We start from the raw sequence: 25708 nt of genomic DNA on the forward strand, positions 1-25708 counted from the left end.
TCTGCAAAGTCAAGTTCATGCAGCCGTTGGTTCAAGTGCCATTGGATTCCATTTGGTGCCACGATGTTTGTCTGACGGAGAACCTTGTCCAGAGGAAAAGCACTGGTGCTAGCGTACATTATTTTGGCTTTGTAACTTCCTCAGGAATTCGAATATATTGCAGTATCGAATGCTCTTTCGAAGTCCAAAAAAACTAAGAAGAGCGGTTGTTGTACTCTACGGACTGTTCGATTATTATGCGCAATTTTGCTTTGGTCTACACATGATTGGTTCGGTCTAAATCCACTATGTCCATTCAATGGTTGTCGAAATTCTGTCAAAGATGGTCATTGTAATAACCTACTAAATGATGTTCAACAGAGTTATGCCTCTCCAGTTCCTTCATTGGGTTAAGTCACCCTTTTTGGGTAGTGTTATTACGCCTTCTTTCCATTCGTTAGGGAATCTGTATGTGACCATATACTATACATATTACATGGCATGTCTACAAGAACTCGAGTGGTGTAATGTTGGAACCTGTAGCTTTATTGTTTTTGAGTTTAGCAGCCGCTCTTTTTGCTTCTTCGATTGTCAGTGGTGTTGTGAAGATGTCTTTTTTTGGATTTCTTCTGATTTGTCACTGAGAAGGTTTACTGTGTGGGTCTGTTTCCAAAATTTTGCAATAGACACACAACATTCTAAAATTCTTTGTTTTATGGGTATGGGATATTTTACAGCCCCTCTAATCAACCTAACCTTCGTATTACCTTTTTCAATGATTTAAAAAGTTTCCTAAATAACTACTTTATTATTTCCGCATATATGTAAATATTAATTCTGAAGTAAAATGTAACAAAATATTAGAGTCCGAACGATACCGGTTTTTCAGCCCGAAACCGAACCAATCCTTATGTTCGGCCAAAAAAACAATATTCCGAAACATTTCCAATTTCCTAAAAAAAAATAATTATTTTAATTTTAGAGCACGTATGGCTTTATATTGTTTGTTACATTAATAAATCTCTTAAAAATGTTGATATCCACATTAACAGAAATAAGTTTGATATTGTCATAAATCACACGACAAAATTTCATGGCTATAGGTCCATAATTAGTTATAGCTCTAGGGTATTCAATCGATTAACCGTTAATCGGTTAACCGATTAATTTTGGACGGTTAACTGTTCGAATAATTTAAAATTGCCGATTTTCAAATAACAAATAAACCGATTAATTTGTGTCGATTAACCGATTAATCGAAATTCCTTTTTTTGCACTTTAACATATCTTTTTGTAATTATTTTTCCATTTCAATTCAAATACAAATTTCAAATTAAAATTATATATTTTTTCAAACATCCAAGAAAAATGTTTAGTGAGAATAACAACTGACATATTTAATTTACATGTATTTGAAACATTGTTTGCTTTTACATGTACAGAACTTAACGAAACTATCAAAAGTATTCAATATTTAAAACAATCCGATGATATAACGAAATATTTGATATGCTTAGAAAAAACTAAAAAAGCTGAGATATTGGATATTCTTTATCATGCTTTCGATTTCTCCAACATCTACAATCATCGAGAGTTTTTTCCAAGTCAAGTTTTATTAAATCTAAAGAAAAAAATCGTTTAAGAGGAAAAAAATTAAATTATATTCTTTTTTTTAAAACATTATTTCCTAAAAAAAAATTTAGTTTTTTGTATACAAAAAGGATCTCAAATACCTTATTTGCTATTATTTTTTGGTTGAATTGTTATGTTTTGTTTGTTTTTTATGTTTTTGTACACAAAATTCGTGGTTGTATTTTCAATGTAAAATTAAAATAGACATTATTCGGTTAATCGAATAATTTTAAATTAACCGATTATTAACCGAATAAATCTAAACCCCGATTAATTATTTGCTCGGTTAACCGATTAAACTAGAAACCCGATTAATTGAATACCCTATATAGCTCCCATATAAGGCCAACTTCCGAAAATACTGGTATTAGGAAAATTTTGGGATCCGCCCCATAATTTTTAAAAACTAACTCGGGCTTTAAAAATATTGGTGTCTTCTGATATGTTTTATTATATTTGATTCGGAATTAAATAGGAAACATTCTAACTTTTGTTATAACAGATATTAGGAATTTATAATAATCAATTAACTTATCATTTGTAAATTATTACAGATCGCTCAACAACACGTCCAAAAACATTTGATCCTGTATGGAATGAACAATTTGTACACGATGTAATAAATGCAAAAAACATCAATTTAACGGTATTTCATGATGCAGCCCTCCCACCGGATGATTTTGTGGCCAATTGTATAATACCATTTGAAGATATTATACAACACGAAAGTAATGTACCAGATTTATGGGTGAATTTAGAACCTCAAGGGAAAATCCACGTAGTAATTGAATTAAAAAATAAAAATGGTAAATAAAATAAAAGCACATGCTCTCTCTGTAACTGCATGTACATAAGTAAATATTAAAATATTTTAATTTTATACAGATACTGCTAAAGATACTAAAGAAGTGGATCATCCCGTTACTGGTGGCGCTGGCGCCAATAAAGAATTTAAGGAGAGAGCGGGTTTTAATCGTCGACGCGGTGCTATGCGTCGTCGTGTACATCAGGTGAGATATTTGCAAATAATTTAAATTGTTTTTGTGCAATTTTTTCTAATTATTGTTTTTATTTCAGGTTAATGGTCACAAATTTATGGCTACATTTTTGCGCCAACCAACATTTTGTTCACATTGTCGCGAATTCATTTGGTAAGCTTAACAACAACAAAAAAAAAACAACTCGAACCTATATCCTTTCAAATCATCCATATTGTTTAATTCACTTATTATTTAATTAAACCACTTTTTTATAAATAGTAATTAACAATTTTTGGTTACAATTTGTTTACTGGGGTTTCTTTATTATTCTTATTTTTATGTATACATTTGGGTTTTTTAATTTAGTTTAATTTAGTTTAGTTTAGGTTTTGTTTAGTGTTTGTTTTATGAAATTTGGATACTATTACTGCTTTTAATTGTGTTTTTGTATGCTATTTTAAAATAGATTATTTATTTAGTTTGATTTGAAACCATTCAAAAGAGAAATGTTAGGTTTACTTTTATTTTTTTGATTATAAGTTTTATGTTTTTTTTTTTTTTTTTTGTTCATATTATTTTTATTAATTTTCATTTGTGGTGCTCGCATTCACATTTAGTTTTGTTTTCTTTTGCTACAATATTTTTTTTTTAAACATAACATTTAATAATTTTTATAAACCCTAAAATATACATACATCTATCTATATAAATATCTTGAGTATATACATATATACAAGCTACGGACATTTTTTGCATTTGCAGGGGAATTGGTAAACAAGGATATCAGTGCCAAGGTATGTGTATTGTTTTATAAAAAAAAATTAAAGACAAATTCAACTAAAAGAATATTGAAGAAAATAAACTATGAATGTTGTTCATTTTTGTAATGTTTTTTTTTAATTTTCTTTTCAATTATCATTATGCATTTGCTTTTTTCTTTGTTGTTGTAAAGAGTTAAGAATTTTCTACTAATTGTTTGTTGCTATTTTTTTAATTCTCATAATAAATTGTTAACACATTTTCCAAAGCAGATAAGTAATAATTTTTGTTTGCTAAATTTGGATATAATATATAATTAGTTTTAATTATGTTAATGTTAGAAAATTAAAAGAATACATATATATTTTTTTAGTGTTATTGACCTATACAAATAGAAAATTGTTTAAAAATTTTAGCTAAAATTATATATGAAGCAGTACTTAAAAACATAAAAAGTAAACAGAATATTTTATCTAGCACGATCAAAAGAAACATGATAATCTTCAGTCTAGATAATAAACAACCAATAGACATTATCTAACTTGCCATTAGATCAATGAAGTAGTAAAATATTTTAGCCTTCTGCTAAACTTTATAACGATAACAACTTTCTGAGAAAACATAAAAAATTATCAAAAAGTTATACGGGAATTCAAAATTAATATTTAAATTAGAAAATACTCATATAAAGGTACGGTCACACGTGGCAAATATTTACTCCAAAAAGCGTACCAATTTTTTTAGCACAAATTTGTTTGACATGTTTATTCTTACAAGTGTTTTGTAAGATCAAACAGCATCAAATAAAATAAAATATTTGTTTTGAATTGTCTTAAGTAAAAGGAGTTTTTGACAATAAATAAAGAATTAAAATATATTTTATTTAGCGGTTATGTCGTTTTCGTCAAATATTTCAAATATTTGTGACCCTACCTTAAATCAGTTTCAATACAATTTCAGTTCCCGCTAAAATTTTAAGTGATCAACCACTGCCACAATCTTGAAAGAGTATTAGTGACTATGCCAAATATACATATTACTACGAGCTCGTGCTGTGAAATGGGTTTTATCGGATGTCAAAGTAGATAAGTATTCTTGCCCAGATTGAATACCATCGCTGGTCTTGATGCAGCGCTCTTCGAAGCTTGATCTTCCATTAGCTAAACTTTTCAGCATTTTATACCGTGCCGACCAATTTCTTGTATGTTGGAAGGTTACTTAAAAGGGAGAAGGTAACAACACTGAAAACTACCGCCTAATATAAATTTTTTTTGCACTTTCCAAAGTAATGGCGAGTATGGTAAACAACCATCTTGTTAAATATTTGGAGTCCAATAATTTATTTAACGACAGCTTTTGGTGTCGGTAATGTATAATGAGCTATATCATTCAGGGGTACCGCAATGTTCCGTTCTTTCTCCTACACTATTCCTTATTTTCCTGGTCTTGCGAAATCGAAAGTTAACGGTTTTGTAATCGATCTAGAATTAAATTCTTTATCGATTAAACAAAAAATTAAATTGGATTTCATAAGTCAAATGTACCTTTTTTGTCGTTTTCAAAACCGATTCCGACAATGATTGGATTCTATGACAACCCCGAATAGTAACGTGTATTCCTTAATATCAGAATACACGGAATAAAGTAAGCTGATTTAAATTATATTGTAAGGGACTTTGAATTGCCACATTTTTGTACACTAAAAATTACAATATTGAATATCTCCCAATTCATTGATTGCAAATAACGCAAGTCTAAAACGTTTAATGTGTAAATGAAGCATAAATATCACTTATCAAATACTTTAAAAATAACGCGTGTATGATCGGCAAATTTTTTACAGTAAGGGCCATAATATTTCTACCACACATTTTTCAATAGCGAAATATTAAATAAAAATATCCATTGAGGACCTATGCTCCTAAAGGGAACTACGGGAAAATATATATCCATATGTAATTGACTTAGGGCGAAAATAAAATATTTATCAGGACAAAAAAAGAATTGTAGGACCGATTGTCTTGGGAATGTCGTAATACTTGATTTTCTTAATTCCAACCGAATTAGACTGATTTCAATTGACACATTTACTAGCACCATCTATGAATTTTCATTCAAAATTCGTCTGAACCGGTTTTTGCCATTTAAGACATCTCATGACTTGTTTCGGTAGAACAGTTTCAATAGAATTCTTAGTTGGCGTAGTGGAAGATTGTTTGTGGAATATGGACTCAGAAACCAATCCATCCATTGTGCTGCACAATCGTTGTGGTGTATGTTATAACAAGCGATAAAAACCATCGAAAAGCTATTTACCTCCAAAACCCAAAAAATTATCAAATAAAAGAATTATGTACAAATCTTGGACTAATTCCAAGTATTGTTATTAACATATATGAAAAAGTCCTTTATTTGCTATAAAAACTATGACCAATTCGTAAAGTATTAAAACCACGTTATATTAGGATTAAAATCTCAAAGACCAATAATTATTTCTCCTATTTGTGATTGGTATAATTTAATTATTGTATATACATGTTCATATTAACTATGAAAGTAAAATAATTGTAGAATATTTCGGTATTGCAGTTTACCATTCAACGTTTCCCTTTCGATGCTTTACTTAAGACCAAAACTTTAAAAAAAAAATTACTAACTAATAATATCCTGTAGCTCGTTTCTGTATTTCTCGCATCGGAAAACTTATCAGATGAAGTGTGAAACAACACAGATTCTGTTCTTACTGGAATATTTCCAGTAATTAAGTGTCAAATGCAAGACAAACGTCAACGAAAGAAAGAAATTATAATAAAACCAAAAGAGTGAAAGGCTAAAAAAATTTAAAATGCCAAAATATAACAATTGTGTTTTATTGATTGTCATCATTTAAACTTTTCGCAAAATATTGTTACAGAAACACTTTTTCTCACATCCTTCCAATAATTGCTGGAAAATTATTTAAATGACAGATAATTCTCGCAAACTCAAGATACAGAAACACTTGTGCGAGAAAAAAACATATTTTGTTTCATTTTACACTGTTTTTGTTGAAATTCAATCGTTTCATGCGGAATGTTTTTCGATTCGAGAAATACAGAAACGGGCTACTGATTGTTTTAGTAAGCGATAGAGATCGAGGAACAATTTATTGGTTATCACTAGGGGGCGGATTTATATGCAAATGCATGTATTTTCTCGAACGTCCAAATGCAATGAGAATTAATTATCTATCCGAATCACAGATTTTGCTGTAAAATGGCATCGATTTGTTAGGGCATATTTTTGCATATTCTATTTATAATGCATATTTTGTTATATTTTACTTTAAAATACATATTTATATGCATATTATCCCAATTTTTAACAAAAATATAACTTTTATCGGCAATCAGCTATATATTGTCTCAACAAAAAGATTTTTTCGAATTTTTTATATAAATATCATGTTGTCGGACTATCTTCTTTCGACATCGAGAATATGGCAGTAAAAAAATTCATTTCATTTTTCTATCAATATTATAATTTCAAAATTGTTCTTCAAACATTTTTGGAGTTTTTCTAAGTATCAAAAATTCATTAAGGCCGGGTAACTTATTCAAATTTTAAACATAGTTAAGGCTTAAAATATTTAAATATAATTTTTCCATACACATTAAATAAATTTTATCTTTGATTAAAACTTAATAAGTTACCCGGCCTAAGTGTAATAAAAACATTCATATTTGTTTTCATTGTAATTTGGATTTATAAGAGATTTCGTTACCGAAAGATTTTGTAACTTCACATAGACAGTACCGCACTTCATAAGTTTTTTATTACGAGCTGAAAATTAAGTTGGATGTAGCTTTGCAGCACGATCAATATATTAATAATTTTATAAGGCAAGTCGCATGGCATTAAAAAATATAATCCAAAGATACTAGAATTTTCTCAGATGAACATTTATAATTTAATTGTTAGTTAATTTTAAGAATCCTTACAGCTGGGAACACTGTTGTGTATTTTTTTGGACATTGAGCGACCACAGTTAATTATTTTATGTTTCTGCACTAAAATATAAGTGCATATTTTTTATATTTTTAGGTCATATTTTAATATTTTAGGCGCATATTTTCCAATAATAAATGCATGAAAATCCGCCCCCTAGTTATCACATTTAGATGATTAATCAATTCAATTAGATTTTTTGATTGTAAACATAACAGTTGTTTGGCATTAAAAAAGGAAGCAACAATAGATTCTAACGTTGTTAAAAATAGTATAAAACGTTTAATGTAGTTATTACCAAAATGATGCAACCTAAACAACAGTTAATGTTAGAACAACAACTAAGATGAATATTTACAATTTAATTATACGTTCGTTTCGACGATTATTTAGCAGTTATTTTACGCTTTAGTTTCCATTACAATTTGATGGTTGTGTGACATGTCATCATGTATGTGATCAACATTAGTAATTTTTACACAACCGGTAGTGATTCGAAATGCACGATTATGGGTCATCTACAATCCTCGCCATTGAATGTCACTGAGAAATTAAGTTCGTACTGGGGCATCATAATTGAGAAGAGGTTGTTTCCTTGTCCACAATACATATGTAGGAAATATTTGTTGTTTTTTTTGATCTAAGGAAGTGTTAATAAATATAGCTGTGAATAATATTATCATTGTTTCTGTTTTTGTACAAAATTCTTCAAACCCCGTTTTTACCCAATTTATATTGTCATTCTTGAAAGGTGTAGGTAATTTAATATATAACTGAAACCATTTATGAATAATAAAATTGTAATTATTGTGGAACAACTCGGAGCATCCTTACAGATGACATTTAATTTAAATAATTTCATATTTTTATTTACCTAACTTCAAATTCAGCACTCTGAAAACAGTCATAAAACTCTATATTTATCTATAGAATTTTAATTGAATTATATATTATTGTTTGTATACGTTTCGAATGTTATAAGAACTATTTACCTGTTATCTTTAGACAATGACGTACATGATATTTAAATCTGAAAATTTTTAACTCTTTCAACGAAAACGACTAAAATTAATTCAATTAATCATAACGAGTTTATTATACATACATGATAAGCTTTATTTTAAATGTTTTCATAACCATTTCTTACATACTTATATAAATATTATTTCATAAATGCATTATTTCAATTTTAGCAAATCAAATAATAAAAGCCTACAAAAACACTGCATTTCTGTCTGTCTGTACTTCTTTCAGTCTCTTAGTCTGTATGTCTGTCTGTCTGTCAGTCAGTCAGTCTGTCTGTATTTATATCGTATCTAAATAATGTTATACAATGATAAAAATTATTTTTTGTTTGTTAGTTAGTTAAATGTCTCTAATAATTTACGCGAGATTATTGTTTAATGTAACACACAGCATCTATCTTTATTTTTATTTGATTTTTTTTTTGTTCTTATCGCTGTAGCACACAAATGTAAATAAATCTATTTTAATTTATTTTTTGTTTTTCATATTGTTTATTCATCTTGAAGATAACATTAGCAATATTTTGTTATTTTATATATTTATTTTTGTACGTAAGTGTGTGTATGTTTTGTTGTCGTCTTATTATGCTAATATTTATTATTAAAATTATTATTATTTTTCGCATACATACGTATTAACAAATTAATTTTTTATAAGGGAATTATTACTACAATATTTCAGTGTAAATCTAAATGAGAATAACAAAATGAATTGATATAAATTTGTCTTCAATATTTACAAATAAATCAGGATATGTATATGTAAACTAGGGTGTGTCAAAAAGTCTGTGCCTTTTTTTTAATGAAACACAGGTTTTTGCATAACAAAATATTTTATTTGTCAACATAGCCTCCTTTGAGCTCTATGCACTTTGTTCAACATATCTCCAATTTTTTGTTTATCCCTACCAAATAATAAGATTTGTCGAGGTCATCCCAAAAGGGAATTTTTTGTGAGATGAATGTGTGATCCCTAAGCTTCCATAATCTCGAACGGCCAACACCATATCGTGATTTTTTTCAATTGTTTCGGGTGTAGAGACTTCAACTGGGCGTCCAGACCGTTCCACATCTTCCATGCTCGTACGAGCACAACAAAATTCTGTAAACCACTTATTTACCATTGAAATTGATGGTGCAGAGTTCCCATAGTATATTAATTCGAATTAATTCAAATTGAATTCATTAATTCATGTTTCTAAACTATCAACACTATTTCTTGCAGATGACAGCAACATTCATACTTATTTAGTTATATTTGGACCGTCTCGACCTCGTTTAGGAGGGGGCAAAGGTGATAACTGTTGACAGTAGGGTATGCAACTTTATTGATTCGCTGAAGCGCCGCCGCAAAGTGGGTTGCGTTTTACTGTTCTATCGGTATTGATACCCGCAGAATTTTAGGTAATATGTACACGTTTTTCATCAAGAACTCTTCCCTTTGTGGTCGATTGGCCAGTGGACCGCACAACACACTACAGGGATAATTCGATATTTAGCCGTACTGTCCGAATGTGGAACAATCTTCCAGCTGGAGTTTTTCCTATCACTTTCAATGTAGGAAAGTTCAAATCGTATGTCCCCAAACCCCTACTCCCTATTTCCACGATGCTTTACATGAGTAGGGGTCGTTCCCTGAGTGCTCTGGTCCAAGAAAAAAAATTTGTTAAAATTATTTCTTTAAAAAAACCATTTCGTAGCTGAAATAATAATTTAACATTAAGAAGAAAACTTATAAAGAAATTTCCCGAAAAAATTGTTTGGTTTTTCCCTAAAATAAATATTCCCGCGATTTATCGGGAAATTTGTCCGATTAGTAAAACTAATATACTGTCCATTGTCAAATACAGTAAAGTTAGACCCATATATTATTATAAAATAGATTAAATTTTATTTAACAACAATTTAACAAAAAGTGAGTATACACCAAAAATTATTTGATTTTTTTCAAGATAATGAAAATTCTAAAAGTTATCCATCGATTAAAATTTTAGAGTTTCGGTTTGTTCGAGATTTGGTTGAATAATAGATTCGGTTGTGAAAAAAAAGATTTAAGTCGGACTAAAATGATTTTCATGATCTTAAAAAAATCAAAAAATTCGCTGGTGTTTACTCACTTTTGAGGCTGTGTGCATATCCCTATGGAGGGCACAACAAGTTACACTAAAGCAAATCAATACAGACCAATTAGCCTTGCAGCCTTTTTATTGAAAACCTTGGAGAGGGTCATTGAGCTCATTTCTAAATCCCAATGTGCCCATACTAAGGGCAGATCTGTGGAAACAGCTCTACACTCGTTAGTATGCTGCATTGAAGAGTTGTTATCGCATAAGTAATATTATCTTTTCGCCTTCTTGGATATAGACGGCGCTTTCAATAACGACAGGTATCTATCTGCTTTGGACGGGCTTGCGATTTACTTGCGGAAATCTGTGCCATAAAACGAACATCCAACGGACATCGAATATCTGGAGATATTTGGATATTTTGCTGTTAACAAGGCTGCCGTTAATGGAATAGCGGGTACCTTCACAACATCTTAGCCAATCTCAATTAGAGATACCCAACATTCTAGGATAGAACTTATATGGGTCTCTGGACATGGTGAAAAACTGGCTAATGAATTGGCCAGGCGGGGTGCCATGGTGGATGAAGTGGTGATTAACCCCTTTCCAGATAATTCACTTGCAAACAGCAGGAACATTTTTTGACATTTACTTTTTATACTCTTCACCATTTGCGACTCCGTATAGTATATATATTCTGGATCGTTATAGATAGCGGAGTCTGTCGGTCTGTATGTTGAAATCAACTTTGCGAAGCCCTCAAATAACTTATATACATGATTCATACAAAAACATATCCCCTATAGTCCCGGTTCGGAATAATTTAAAAAAAAATTCACACAAATACTTTTTTTACTAAAAAATATTTTCAATATTTATTTTAAAATATAGCCGAATATAGCTCTTTCACTTTTTAATGATAATTTCATTCAAATGTTGGTCGCAACTGCACTGTAGGTTGCCCTTTCGGTAGGCCCAATTGACTTTCTTGAATGAGTTGAATGTTAGTAATTTAAAATTAAATTAGCAACCCAAAGAAACAATCTGAAATTAAACATTAGATATTCATTCATTCACCCACATTTATTTTGTCATCACTGGGTTTTATAAAAAATAAATTAATGCATTTAGATTATATTTAAATTATAATTTTTAACACCAAGCTTACCTTCATCTCAATTTATTTTATTCTATGTAAATTATGGTGTAATCGTTCTCCTGGCTCGACGTTAGTTTCGCCTAATTTGTTAGGAAAAAAATCAAGAGCAAATTGAAGAAAATATACATAATATTCTAGACATTCGAAATTCATTATAGAGAATTTTATAATTCTCCAACAAATTTTAAACAATTCGCTTGTAGTCGCCACTTGCAGTCATTCTAGGAAGTTTTTGTATTTCCAATGCTACCGCATCCGATAAAAAATTGGTGATGTTGTTGTTCATCATCAATATATCAATATCTTATTCGATTTTGATTTTGGCGAAAAGTTTTTCTTCAGTAACACCGAACCGCACATGATCAAAGAAATTTTGCCTAATGGCGGGCAAATGACTACGGATTTGAATTCAGTGATTTCTTAAAATGATATACGTAATGTTTAATGAGAAATGAATACATTCAATACGGCAAGCATAATTATTAAGCATGCATTGGGGTTTTTTGGGATAATGATAAATCAACATTCAATCAAATTATAAATTTCTGAGAATATTACTTTTACTTTGATCAGTACAATCAATGAATTGTATGAAATATTTGGCATGTACATTGAGTTTTTATTAATAACTAACATTTTATTTGTTTTAACTTTGGTTGCGTATAATTATTAGTGTTTATAACACGTCACTTAATTGTATTAACAATGTATGACAGTTTTAAAGCACCAATTTATAAAATTGAAAATAAAATTTTAATCACTTTACGTTCTTATAAAACAAATAAATTATTTTCATGAAACTTGCAGTTTGCACCTGTGTTGTACATAAGAGATGTCATCGTTCAGTGGTTACCAAATGTCCTGGCATGCGAGAAGAGGTAAAGGTTTGTTACAAATCCCATTGGCTTTTAATTTTTCCTTGTTTTTTGTTCAAAATTTTACCCATGAAATTTTAAAAATGAATAAATATACTTGTTTAATTGCCAATTATCCTGCATTATAGCAAAACAATTTGGAACCAGTGCCAGCAGGTCAACGTTTTAATGTTAATGTGCCACATCGTTTTGTCGTACACAATTATAAACGCTTTACATTTTGTGATCATTGTGGTTCCCTGTTATATGGCCTAATTAAGCAGGGTCTCCAATGTCAAGTGTGTAATATGAATGTACACAAGCGTTGCCAAAAGAATGTAGCAAATACGTGTGGCATAAATACTAAACAAATGGCTGAAATACTTAGCTCACTGGGCATATCGCCCGATAAGCAGGCACCTAGACGATCAAAGGTTTGTTTAAATTACTTTTTTTGTACTGAAGTGAAATTTACTTTAAAATTTGTTTTATTTTGCAGTATTTAAGTCAACCAGGTGGTGAGGATAATTTCGGAGCTAGTATTCATGGCGATAACAGTGATTGTATCTCAACTACCACCCGTAGTTCAACAATGTCGCATCAGACTTCATCGTCGGGTAGTTCTGGTGCTACTAATATAAGTGGCGGTAGCGGAGATATGGGAATGTCGAGTTCTAATCGTTGTTATGATTCGCGTCCCGGTAAAACTTGCTTGCAAGATTTCAATTTCATTAAGGTACTGGGTAAGGGCTCATTTGGCAAAGTTATGTTGGCGGAAAAGAAGGGCACCGATGAAATATACGCCATCAAAGTGTTGAAAAAAGATGCAATCATACAAGATGACGATGTCGATTGTACAATGACCGAAAAACGCATTTTAGCTTTGGCAGCTAATCATCCATTTTTAACGGCTTTACATTCCTGTTTTCAAACTCCGGTAGGTTGACATCAAATTATAATAGTTGTTGGTCTACTTCAATAAAGTTATTTTCCTTTCAATTATTTAGGATCGTTTATTTTTTGTTATGGAGTATGTTAACGGTGGTGATTTAATGTTTCAAATTCAAAAAGCTCGCCGTTTTGAGGCTGCTCGTGCTGCCTTTTATGCTGCCGAAGTTACATTGGCCTTACAATTTCTACACGCTCATGGTGTCATTTATCGCGATTTGAAATTAGATAATATTTTATTGGATCAAGAGGGTCATTGTAAATTGGCTGATTTTGGCATGTGCAAGGTAAATTATTATATTTCTTTACACATACTATAAACACATAGTATGGTTTGTATTTATTTTATAAATAATATTGTAATCTTTAGGAGGGCATTATGAATGGTGTCTTAACTACCACCTTCTGTGGTACACCCGATTATATAGCCCCAGAAATTCTTAAGGAACAGGAGTATGGCGCCTCGGTTGATTGGTGGGCTCTTGGTGTTCTCATGTATGAAATGATGGCTGGCCAGCCACCATTCGAAGCCGATAACGAAGATGAATTATTTGATTCGATAATGCACGATGATGTTTTATATCCAGTTTGGTTATCGAGAGAAGCTGTGTCCATTTTGAAAGGTAATTTACTTATGGTCGATGTTTTTCTCAGTGTTTATAACTTTAATCTTCTATCATTCATTTAGGTTTTCTTACTAAAAATCCTGAGCAACGTTTAGGTTGCTCGGGCGATGAAAATGAAATACGTCGTCATCCATTCTTCAGTAAATTAGATTGGGATGAATTAGAAAAACGAAATATAAAACCACCATTCCGACCGAAAATGGTAAGTTTTTCAAATAACTTCTTAAATTATTGTAGTCATTTCAAAATTATGTATATATACGACTGTAGAACTAAAAGTCTTTGACAAATTAAAAACAAGAAATATTTAATTCGAAAAGCTCATTATTTATCCCCACTCTATTCTGGGAAACGTAAGAGTTCTATAAATTTCTAATAGAATCGAAATGTTAATTGCACCTAAAGGAAATTACATAATACATTATTTTCATTGTGTTGCAACCTAAAAATTAATACAAATGGATTAACTTCAATTATTATTAGAAATTACCGAATGGTTAATAGAGGTTGTTGTTGTAACAGTTCCACTGTTGTTGGAAGATCTTCCCTGAAAATAGCTTCAATTTAATTGTGATATATTAATCATTAGTGGTGTCATGATTTGGTACTGGGAGCTGGATAAATTGTGCAACCTCAGTCGGCCTTAACCATAGATTCAAATTTGTGGGCCTACGGGGACAATTAAACAGATGCACTGTATCATGTATATGGGGGCTGCATATTTAACGATAGAGCGGCCAATTGCCTTATAAGACGCCGTTATTGTCTCCTTATCCATGCCCCGAGAGGTGCCACCGAGTGCTTTTAGGGCTTTGGTTCTTAACTTCACTTTCTGGTTAATATATGTGGCTTGCGAAGAGAAGTGAAGGAGGCTATCGAAGATTACCATTAAAATTTTTGAATTCTGGATCGTAGGGATGTTAAGTTCCATCCTTACTTCCTTAGTCCATGAAGTGAAGAGTGACACAGTTGATTTTAACTTTGATAACTTCAACTTACGTTCCTGGAAATAGTCTACGATGGTGGCCAGGTATTGAGATATTTTGGCACTTGTGTCGTCAATATTTATGCCAGATGAGAATACAGTACAGTCATCGAGACATCCTGGGGTGGTTCAGGAAGTGAGGCAAAATAAAAGTTAAAGAGTATGGGTGACTGTACTCCTTGTGGCACGCCCATTTTTATCTTGCGGTAGTTGGACTTCTGGCCTCTGAACCCAACAAACGCTTGTCTGCCACAGAGATAATTGGCAATCCAGCGTTTGACATCGTTGGGCAGAGTAGAGTTCAATATGTCATTTATCAGCATGGAATGGTCAACCGTATCGAAAGCCTTGGATAAGTCCAGGTCTGCAACAATTGTGCGTTGACACGGTCGTTGCTGATTGAGGCCGTTGACAATTTGAGTTGTTATCAATGGAAACACAATTGGAGGTAAAATACCGAAGTCTAACGTCGTTACCCTATGGTCTGAAATCCCAGTATGAATGCTAGCCTGACCAATTAGACCTACCTCGTACAAAATTTTTCAAAATACTTTAGAAGTATTTTTTATAGTCAGAAAACTTCCCGTAGTAGTTAGAAAGCTTCAGAAAAATGTAATAAGTGTCATCACCTGATGACTTTTACATAAAGAATCATTTGTGACATTGTCGACAAGACACAATTTCCAGCTGCGTTTTTTAGATTATGACTCCAAAATAATTCATAGTTTTGTTTTTACTTAAAATTATAGACTATTATACAATATTGAATGCATTCTAAAACATTTTATTAGAACCGAAAAATTTTATTAATGGATTAAATGGATTGATTATCTTGGCATTTATAGACATATTTGGGAGATTATTTTAACACAATCAATTCAGAATGTATTTTTGACAGCAATGTATATCTAGCTTTCAAAAATTGTTCTATCTTATAATCATACAAAAACAGTAAAGTAAATTATATATTAACATATTTGCGAAATTAAAAAATTTAATTTGAAAAACGTATACAACACTACAAGGTTGTAAATTGAACAATTTTGTTGCAGTGAGGTAGTAAATAATAGAGTTTTAACAACATTTACAATATTAACCAGTTCTACATGAGTACTTTAACACCAAGTGTGCAAATTATTGTTATTATTATGAAATTAATTTCCAATTTATTTAATTACAGAAAAATCCACGAGATGCCAACAATTTTGATACAGAATTTACTAAAGAAGAACCAGTTCTAACGCCTATAGGAAATGATGTTGTACGCTGTATTAATCAAGATGAATTTGCTGGTTTTTCATTTGTCAATCCTAAATTTGGACCAGAACGTAAAGTATATTAGAAACACAAACTAAATACTAACTAAAATCCTCAAAACAAAAAAAAAAAAAAAAACAAAAAGAAGTAAAACAAATCCAAAAACCTATGTAATTGTCGTTCGTCAACGACGACGAAAGTGAAGATTTTTTTCCTCAAAACTATACTTTCAAAGATTTGGCAAACAAAACTGTATAATTAATTTATACTAAAAGTTTTAAAAGTTGTTTTAGATATTTGCTTTTTTTAAACAAAACAAAACAAAATGAAAAAGAAGAAACTGTGGTAACTTGTGTCACAGTCGAATTTATTATTAACACTTTTTTTGTTATTTTAATTCTTGTTTAAAATGAAAAAAGAAAACCAAATTTAACACAATATCTACACACACAAAGAAAGAATGAAAAAAAAGTAACAAACTTTTTACCAAAAATTATTATTACTATTAATAGTTAAAAAGAACAAACAAACTCCTTCAGTCATTTATCATAACATTGATGATAATGATTGATGTTGATTATGAAAACAATTTAAATTTATTTATGTTTTAATGTATTTGTTTTGACTTTTATGATTTTCTATTCTATTAACTAAATATCTACATATTTGTTTAATTATTTTAAATGGAAATTATTATTTTTATTCTATTTATAAGTATAGAAAGTTAGGGATTTATATTAGAGTCTAAACAAAAACAAAACAAATGAAATTGCCTATAATTAAATAACAAACACATGAAAAGAAAAGAATACAAAACAACACAACAAAACAAAATAAAACACACAAAAATACTTGAAATATGTTCCAAAGAAAAGTTTAAACAAAACAAAAACAAAAGCATAACAAACAAAACAAACATAGAAATTAGACAACTAACAACAACAAAAATTGCGTTAAAATGATAAAAGTTTTTAGAAAAATCAAAAAAGTGCATCATTATTATATGTATATTAGATAACGAAAATATAACAAACAAATACCACAAATTAACAATTTATAGTAGTCAAAATTTGCATGAAATTGTTTTACATTTTTGTGTTTTTATTTTATGATTATTTGCTAACAAACTCACAAAATTATCAAACAATCAAAAAAAAGCGGTTTAGAAAACAAACCATTATCTTTATTTTCGTTTAAATCATTTTCTCTCTAATTCGAATTTTCTTAATGAATCTCTTTTATTTTATTTTCATTATTTGTATTGACAAAAAAGCTCAAATCTCTGTTTTTATGTAGTTTTTAGTTTTAAAATAAAGCCAAATTTGAAATGTTTTTTTTTTTTGGTTTGTTATTTGCAAGTGTTTTTAAGTGAAATTTCCACTGCTCGATTATTTAGTATAAATGTTAAGCTGGTGAATCTCTTTTTTATCTCTTTTATTATGTTTGTAATTTTCATTTTCTTTGAAAACGGTAAAATTGCATATTGATCTTCTCGACATAACTATATTTTTTTAACCAAATTATTGCGAAATTAATTAAGAACTTAATTCTATTAAACAAAACGCGTTGAAATATTTGTATGAAACATAATAAAAATTCCAAAAACTTCCCACGCTTTTTGCGTAATTGATTTGTAAAAAAAAAATTACTTTTTTCGTCAACACGAATTTCGTAATAGATTCCCTTTATTTTGAAAATAAAAACTGAAAACTATATTCCAAGACGTATTAATAAGGTGAGATCGTCTCGGCAACAAATATTTGTTAGTTGTCCAATAATTTTCCTGAATCAAGCAAACAAAAAAAAATGCATTTATTTATGTTGGTTATACATTGGTTTTTCGGAGGATTCTATCTCAGAACTCACCTGATTTTAATTAGCAAAATTAAATATATTTTAAGTTTCTGTGTTATTTTTAATTTTAAATAAATATTATTTGACAACAACAAATATAAAGAAAGTTTGACATTAGCGATCACAACATTAGTAAACAAATAATAATCAGCTGAGTTCATAACTTCACCTTATTAAATACAGCTAGCTATATTCAATATTTTAATATATTCATTCAAAATACAATAGATAACGTCAAAACGTTTGCAAAATGACAAACGAAAAAAAAAACATTTCAGGCCATACTTTATATTAATTTATGCTTTAAATGTTTCTATATAGTATAGTAAATTGTTTTAGCTTCGTGTTTAAAAATTGCATTTTAAAATTGAATTTAATTCGAATCATTGAAAAAGAAACCACAAGTGAAAAAAACAAAACACCGCACACAACAGTTGAAATTTATTTATAATTGAACGATTTATTTTCGTTTTAATTTTTGTAGCACAAAATAGTTTTAAACAATTAAGAACTCTTCCTTTTTAGCTTAAAAAGTATTATTTTTCTTTATTTATATAATGTAATTAAATAATTAATTAATTCGTTGTACATTAATCCTATATTTAGATGTTAAATATCATCATGTTTTATTGCCATTTATATGTTTAATTCGTTTTCATTTTTTTTTAGTTTTTTTCTAGTCAAATGCTCCTTTATTTAGATAAATAAATTATATTTTAATGTTTGGAAATTTGCATTTTATACTTTTTTGTTGTTGAAATTTTTAAAACAATTATAGAGATTTTATTTTATATATTTACATACATATTTTATTTATTTTTTTTTAAGAATATAATTCTTATTATAATAATTATTATTTAATTTTTTTTTAGCTTTTAAGTATTTTAAAATATTTATTATTGTTAAAACTTTTATTAAAAAAAAAAATGATTACAAAAAATCTAATTTTTCACCTGAACTTGATTGAATTTACTTACTACTACTGCTAATTAAAAGTACTCAATATATGGGTGTTTTTAAAATAACATTTCTAATTAAGTAAATACATATATTTCTGAAAAATATATACACACATATTTTGAAAAATATCCGACAAAGAAATCGAAAAGAGTTCCTTTTATTTACCTTCTAGAAAGTTGTTATTCCACTTTTGGCAATTATAAATACTCATTTGGAATAGTTTAAAGTTGGTTTTAATTTCAATGATTGAATAGAAACAATGCATACTACTTTTTTTCATTGATGAAACAGGTTTAGTTTTATATGCATTGCGGAAGGTATTTATAAAGATTTACAAAAACAAGTAAGAGAGCTATATTCGGCTGTGCCGAATCTTATAAACCCTTCATCACCAAATTATACTTCAAAATGAAAATATTAAATATTTTTAGGTAAACAAAATTAATTTTTTTTCCAAAGTTGTTTTTTAATTTTTTGGAAATTTTTTTTTCCAATTGTTTTTTTAAATTTGAAAATTTTTTTTTTGTTTTTTCATTTTTTTTTTTTGGTATTTAGCAAAAAAAAAACTTTTGACGAAAAAAAAATTCGGGTTAAAAAATATTTTTTGCGATTTTGACCCATTGTAGGTCCAATTACCATGCTCTTATATACGTCATTGCAAAGATCTTTGAAATATCTATCATTAGATATCCATATTGTCTATATTAATGACTTAGTAATCCAGACATAGGTAAAAAAAGGTTATAGGTTTTTTCCTTATATCTCAGCCATTTGTGGACCGATTTTCTCGATTTTAAATAGCAACCTTACGAATTTGAAGGGTATAAAAAGTCAAATGTTAATAACAATGTTAAACAAAAGTATGTTTAATTTCATATTGTTTTCTATATTACAATATGTATATCTAAAAATAAAAAGACTTTAATCTCAAATAATTTTAAATAAAAGGGAAATAATTCAATTCCCGGATCATATTTAAAACCTATTCTAAGTGTTATTTTAAATTGCTTCATTGTTGACGAATTTAATCGAATTTAGGAAAACATTTAAAATGAATTCTAAATTACTATTGCTTAAGAAGACGTGAAAATAGCATTCACTTTGAACTATTTCCAATTTTTGTTTTGCTGGGTTGATAAACAAAAGCTAACGCTAAAGTACAATAGTTAGGAGGCAATTGATAGGCCTTATCAATAAATATTGAATTAGTTTCAAAATCTTAACACAAACAAGTTTTATAATTAAACTTTTACCCATATAATTTACTTTAAACAGTTTTTAAATTTATCAAAGGTTTATAAAACAAATTTTGTATGGACATTTTATTTTATAAACCTTTAATAAATTTAAAAATTGTTTATGCATATGGGAGTTAATATTTATTTTATTAATTTTACATTCAAAACTGATTAGGATAATAATTGCGAAAGGAATCTAGTTCGGTCTGTTTTGTCCTGTATTAGGTCTGTTTCGGTTTGATACCCTGTCGCTGATTTTACAACCTTCGACCTAATAAGACTCGCGGAACGAATATACAATTGCCGTGGGATGGTGTAGTGCCATGCTTTTATCGACATTTATTTTCTCTCGCACATTTACGGGAGAACTAAAACTTGAAAATCTATCCAGTATTTAAGTAAATTTGTTCATTATTGTAGATTGACAATTAATTTTTGCTTTGCAGTTGATTTTAACCATTGATATTTATCAGTAAATTGTATATTAGACAAAGCTTCGTATTAATTAATTAAATTGAGGATTCATTAATTCATGAATAACTTGTACGACTGTTTGATGAAAATCTAAAAGATTTGATAGTTTACTTGGTTGGATGGCAAATTATTGCAATAAACTGAATTTTCTGGATATTATATGAACGTTTTTGGTAAGAAATTGTTAATGTTTACGAATAAAAAGATAATAGAAATGTTCCGTGTTTTACATACAGTTTTATTATTAAAACTCCATCGATATGCTAATGAATATCGACACTGCAAAAAAGTCAGCAAATGCGTGCTTACAAACGAATGGCTTACTTTCCCTTATGGAAATTTAAGAAGCTAAAACTAAATCAATCGGTATTACAGGCCTATATACTTAGTTCCATCTGTTAGAACTTCTCGCATGTTATAATTTCCCAATGGCCTCGCAAAATAGAAGGTATCTCGATTCGCGATGAATTTGTATGTTGAATACCAAAGTATATACTTGTATATACATACATTTTTTCCGAAAGTGTTGGCTTGCCTAAATTTAAATTTTTTGCGATATTAAATTTTTAATATTAATAATAAGTGTTTAGTTTTTATAATTTTCACTTGATCATTAATATATTTCCCTTTCCAATCGATGCCATTTTACAGAAAAATTTGTGATTCGCATAGATAATTAATCTATGTATGTATATGGTATTTGGACGTTCGAGAAAAAACATGGATTTGCATACAAATCCAGCCCCTAGTATTTAATGGCTTTACGTGTTTGTGGGCAAGCGGGTTGGAATAGAATCAAATTCAAAGTATTGCGAAAATTTCATGACTGTTACAAACAAAAAGTTGTTCATGTTCTTCTGTATGGGGCAGACGTGTCTATGTTCATGTTCGTTATTTTTTGTATTTTTATTTTTAAATGTCAAACTTTTGGTGGGAACAAATGTTCTGTCAACGTTGTTCGATTAATAACATAGCATCAACAAGAGTTGTCCACATGAGACAAATTGATGTGCGCACAAGAAATTGTTCGTTGTGGGAACAAATTTATAACTAGCCAAGACGGGTTGGTTATTATCAATCTAATTAATTATTTTAAAATAAGAACTGCAATATTTCAAATGGAAAATACAAGAGCTTTGTAGTTTTTTTAAAAAAAAATATTCATATTTAAGTAAAAACAAATAAGAAAGTATGGTCGGTCAAGCCCGACCATATAATACCCTACACTAATTAAAAACATTTTTCTTTTAAAATTTCAATAATTTATATTTTTGAGTGATTTTCGGAAGTGGACCTTATATGGGGGCTATGACCAATTATGGACCGATCACCATGAAATTAGGTCGTGTGATTTATGTCTCTATGAAAGTTTACTATGTTGAATTTTGTGAGTATACCAAAATTTTTAAGCGATTTATGCACGTTAAAGTGATTTTCGGAAGCGGGTCTATACAAAATTTGGTGACATGAATTTTGTATATATAAAACTTATTTTTAGCGCAATTTGTGGAGATACATTTATAAATTAAACATTTATGACCGATAAAGTCCAATTTCGGAAGGACATTTGTATGGGGGCTAATGGACCGATTTCAGTCATTTTCAATAGGCTTGGTCCTCGTACCAAATTTGATCGAAATATCTTCAAAATTGCGACCTGTACTCTGCCCACAAGGTTTACTGGACAGCCAACCAGACGGACGGTCATCGGTTAATCGACTCAGAAAGTGATTCTAAGTCGATCGGTATACTTTAAGGTGGATGTTAGACTAATATTTTTGGGCGTTACAAACATCTGCACAAACGCATACTACCCTCCCCACTATGGTGGTGTAGGGTATAACAAGTAAGAAAGTATGGTCGGTTCCTAATACCCTACACTGAGTAGGGAATGATTTCCGGAAGTGGACTCCACTATGGTGGTGTAGGGTATAAAAATATTGACACGTAACAAACAATTTTGTTTCAATATTTAATAATGATGCGAAACAAAATCAAAAATCGAATGTTGAACAAATATTTTCAATTATGTAGCTGGTGTGAACATGATACCTTATTATTTATACGGGTTTTCATGTTTTTAATCAGTAAAATTCAATATACATATCTATTTAATTACAAATGTTATTTTAAAATGAATTGAGTAGTATTTATTTTATTAAACAAAAACATAAACTATATTTATATACAATTAAAATTACATTTATATATTTTTAGTTGAATCTCAACTTTTTTTTATTGTTATTTTTTTGTTTCTTCTTCTTTAATAAATAAATTCATAAAGAAATATATTTAATGTTATTCAATTCAATCATCAAAAAAAAATAATAAGAAATGAATTTCTGTATTTGTTAAATATTTTATTTAAATTATTAAACTCAAACCCACCAAAAGTAACAAAAACAAATGAAAAAACAAAAATAAATTAAAGTTTTTAACAGAAATAATAAACAAACAAAAAACTATAATTTAAAAATTAAATAAATTATGAAAAATTTAATTAAAAAACCAACAAGCAAACAAAAAGAAAAAAATAACCACATAAAAAAAACTTCTGAACAAAGTATTAAACAAAAAGATATTAAAACAAAAGAATAAAAAAACATAATTTGTATTTAACACAAAATAAAAGCATTTCATACAAAATAAAAACAAAACCAAGAAAATACAAAATATTTAAGAAATAAAAAGGCACAAAACAAAACAAAATCTTAATAAAAATGAATACAAAATATTTAAAAAATAAATTAAATTAAAAAAATACCTAAGCGCAATAAATTATATTAAAACAAAAACTATATTCTAGAAACATGTGAAAAATACAAAACAAAATAAAAACGCAACAAGTAACAAAAAAATATATAGATTTGATTGTACTTTATATGAAAAAAAAAACAAACAAACAAAAACATAAAAATGTAACAAAAAAAAGTAAATAAATTTAAAATAAAATTAAGTGCATAAAATTATTATAATAATTAATAATAATAATAATAAAATAATAATAATTAATAAAAATAGTGTGTATTCTCAGTTACAAAATCGTAAAAAACCAACAATTTAACACGTTTATAAAATAATGTTAGTAACAGTAATAAACAAACAAATAAACAAAAATAATTAAATACCAACAAACAAAAAAACAACTAACAAAGAAATACATAAATTTAAGTATAAATACTAAAAACCAAATAATAATAATACTTATTATATTATGATGATATAAATAAATATATAATAAATTAATGAAGAAATCTAGTAAATATTCTATATTAAAAAAAAAAACTAAAATAAAAATAAAAAGAAACCGTAGTATTTTAACTATCATTATAAGAATATTTAAAAAACAAAACAAACATGGAAAACACAACCTATAATTTGCGTTTGTTAAACGTAAAGAAAGAATTCAAAATGGGGAAATTATTAAAAATAAAAACAAACACACACACACGCAAATAGCTAAAGTTATTTTAATCATCAAATACATGTTTAATTTTTAAACAAAATTACATAAAATTGTTTAACTGTTTTCGATTTTTGTACTCTTTTTTTTTTCTTTTAACCAGTAATCAAAGTTTTACCTTACATTTGCTCAAGTTAAGATGTAAAATGTAATTCTCCAGATCCATAATGCTCTAAATATTGTATATAGATGTGCCATCACACAGTGGTTTAGAAACGTTATAATTCGGTATCTCGGGAACAAAGGTCCCTATAAAAAGTCCGTATTTAATACGAATTTTTATATATAATTTTAATATGATCCGGAAAGAGAACTTAATGCATAAGCGTATAAAATAAAATTTGGTTCCCCCCAGTCATATCAAAACTTAACCAATTAAACATAAATTTAGGTTTGTGTAACAAATACTAAAAACGCAAATCACCGATACTTGAAAAAGCTCAATATTTGTAAAAAAAATTTTCTAAAAAGAGTCACATTTCGAATTAAAATCATAAAGTAAAACAAATTTTATCAACAAAAAAGTATCAACTCAAAATATAACCAAATTTAAATAAAACAATTTGATTATTTTTAACTTGAATAAAGGCTCAAATCAAAATAATACCTTTTTTATAAAAATATACGATATTTCTATTTCATGTTTTGTATTAACTCAAAATAATACCTTTTTGTTGATATAAAAGTAGTCACTACATTATCACCAAAATCGTCTAAAATGTGGTTTTCGAGATGATAGAGTAATCGGAATACGTCGAAACTTTAACAGTAGATAGATATTAATGTTCAACTTGTTATGTAATTGATTTCTTGCAAAAAGTGAAATTTTAAGAATTTTGAGTTAATACCCTCTTTTAAACAAATTTTGAATACCGAACGTAAATCAAAAAATCATTTGTATTTTTTGAAAATCTAATCAAATTTTGTTTTGACGATGAAATTGTGGTATGATTCTTGAGTTTTTGACAAATATTAATACTCAGTATTGCCTTCTATAAATACCTTAAACATGATTCTTGGATGTTCGAACAAATATGTAATTTTACTTTGACATTTGAATTAAAATGGAAAAATAAATACAAAAAAGTGCAAAAATAATAAATTTCGGTTAATCGGTTAATCGACACATATTAATCGGTTTATTTGTTATTTGAAAATCGCCAATTTTGAATTATTCGAACATTTAACCGACAAAAATTAATCGGTTAACCGAATAACGGTTAACCGATTGAATACCCTACTATCTACACAGAGTTCAAATCTATATCTACAGGGTAGTGGCTAAATTCTAATTCAACTGCATAATAATTTGGGGATTTTCCTAGCTATATATGGGAATTAGATGCATTTGCAAATATGAACAATCTTGCAAAAGTGAACTGGCCTGGTTTTAATTAGTTCATATTCACCCTTATCGTAGTTGGCGTTTTTGTGTCGTTTATTGAGCGTTTTTATAAAATGG

The 25708-nt window shown here is 28.5% G+C and overlaps 1 protein-coding gene across 8 annotated transcripts in view; it reads left to right on the forward strand.

Annotated features, from left to right (window-relative positions):
- Pkc98E (Protein kinase C) overlaps positions 1 to 23074 on the forward strand; it is a 39459-nt gene extending 16385 nt beyond the window's left edge. For 5 of the 8 annotated variants that reach the window (XM_065513832.1, XM_065513854.1, XM_065513863.1 and 2 more), the window contains exons 3-13: positions 2166 to 2417; positions 2497 to 2621; positions 2689 to 2762; positions 3354 to 3385; positions 12395 to 12471; positions 12591 to 12875; positions 12941 to 13378; positions 13449 to 13676; positions 13760 to 14012; positions 14078 to 14217; positions 16181 to 23074. In XM_065513832.1, coding sequence (XP_065369904.1) covers positions 2166 to 2417; positions 2497 to 2621; positions 2689 to 2762; positions 3354 to 3385; positions 12395 to 12471; positions 12591 to 12875; positions 12941 to 13378; positions 13449 to 13676; positions 13760 to 14012; positions 14078 to 14217; positions 16181 to 16342 — 2066 coding nt within the window. In that variant the 3' untranslated portion in view covers positions 16343 to 23074. Of the gene's footprint in view, positions 1 to 2165; positions 2418 to 2496; positions 2622 to 2688; positions 2763 to 3353; positions 3386 to 12394; positions 12472 to 12590; positions 12876 to 12940; positions 13379 to 13448; positions 13677 to 13759; positions 14013 to 14077; positions 14218 to 16180 lie in introns of those variants that run through there. The other 3 variants (XM_065513871.1, XM_065513878.1, XM_065513887.1) reach the window with 3 other exon arrangements.
- Positions 23075 to 25708: the final 2634 nt, after the last annotated feature.

The sequence above is a fragment of the Calliphora vicina genome, chromosome 1 (assembly GCF_958450345.1).
Source record: "Calliphora vicina chromosome 1, idCalVici1.1, whole genome shotgun sequence".
Classification (NCBI taxonomy): domain Eukaryota; kingdom Metazoa; phylum Arthropoda; class Insecta; order Diptera; family Calliphoridae; genus Calliphora; species Calliphora vicina.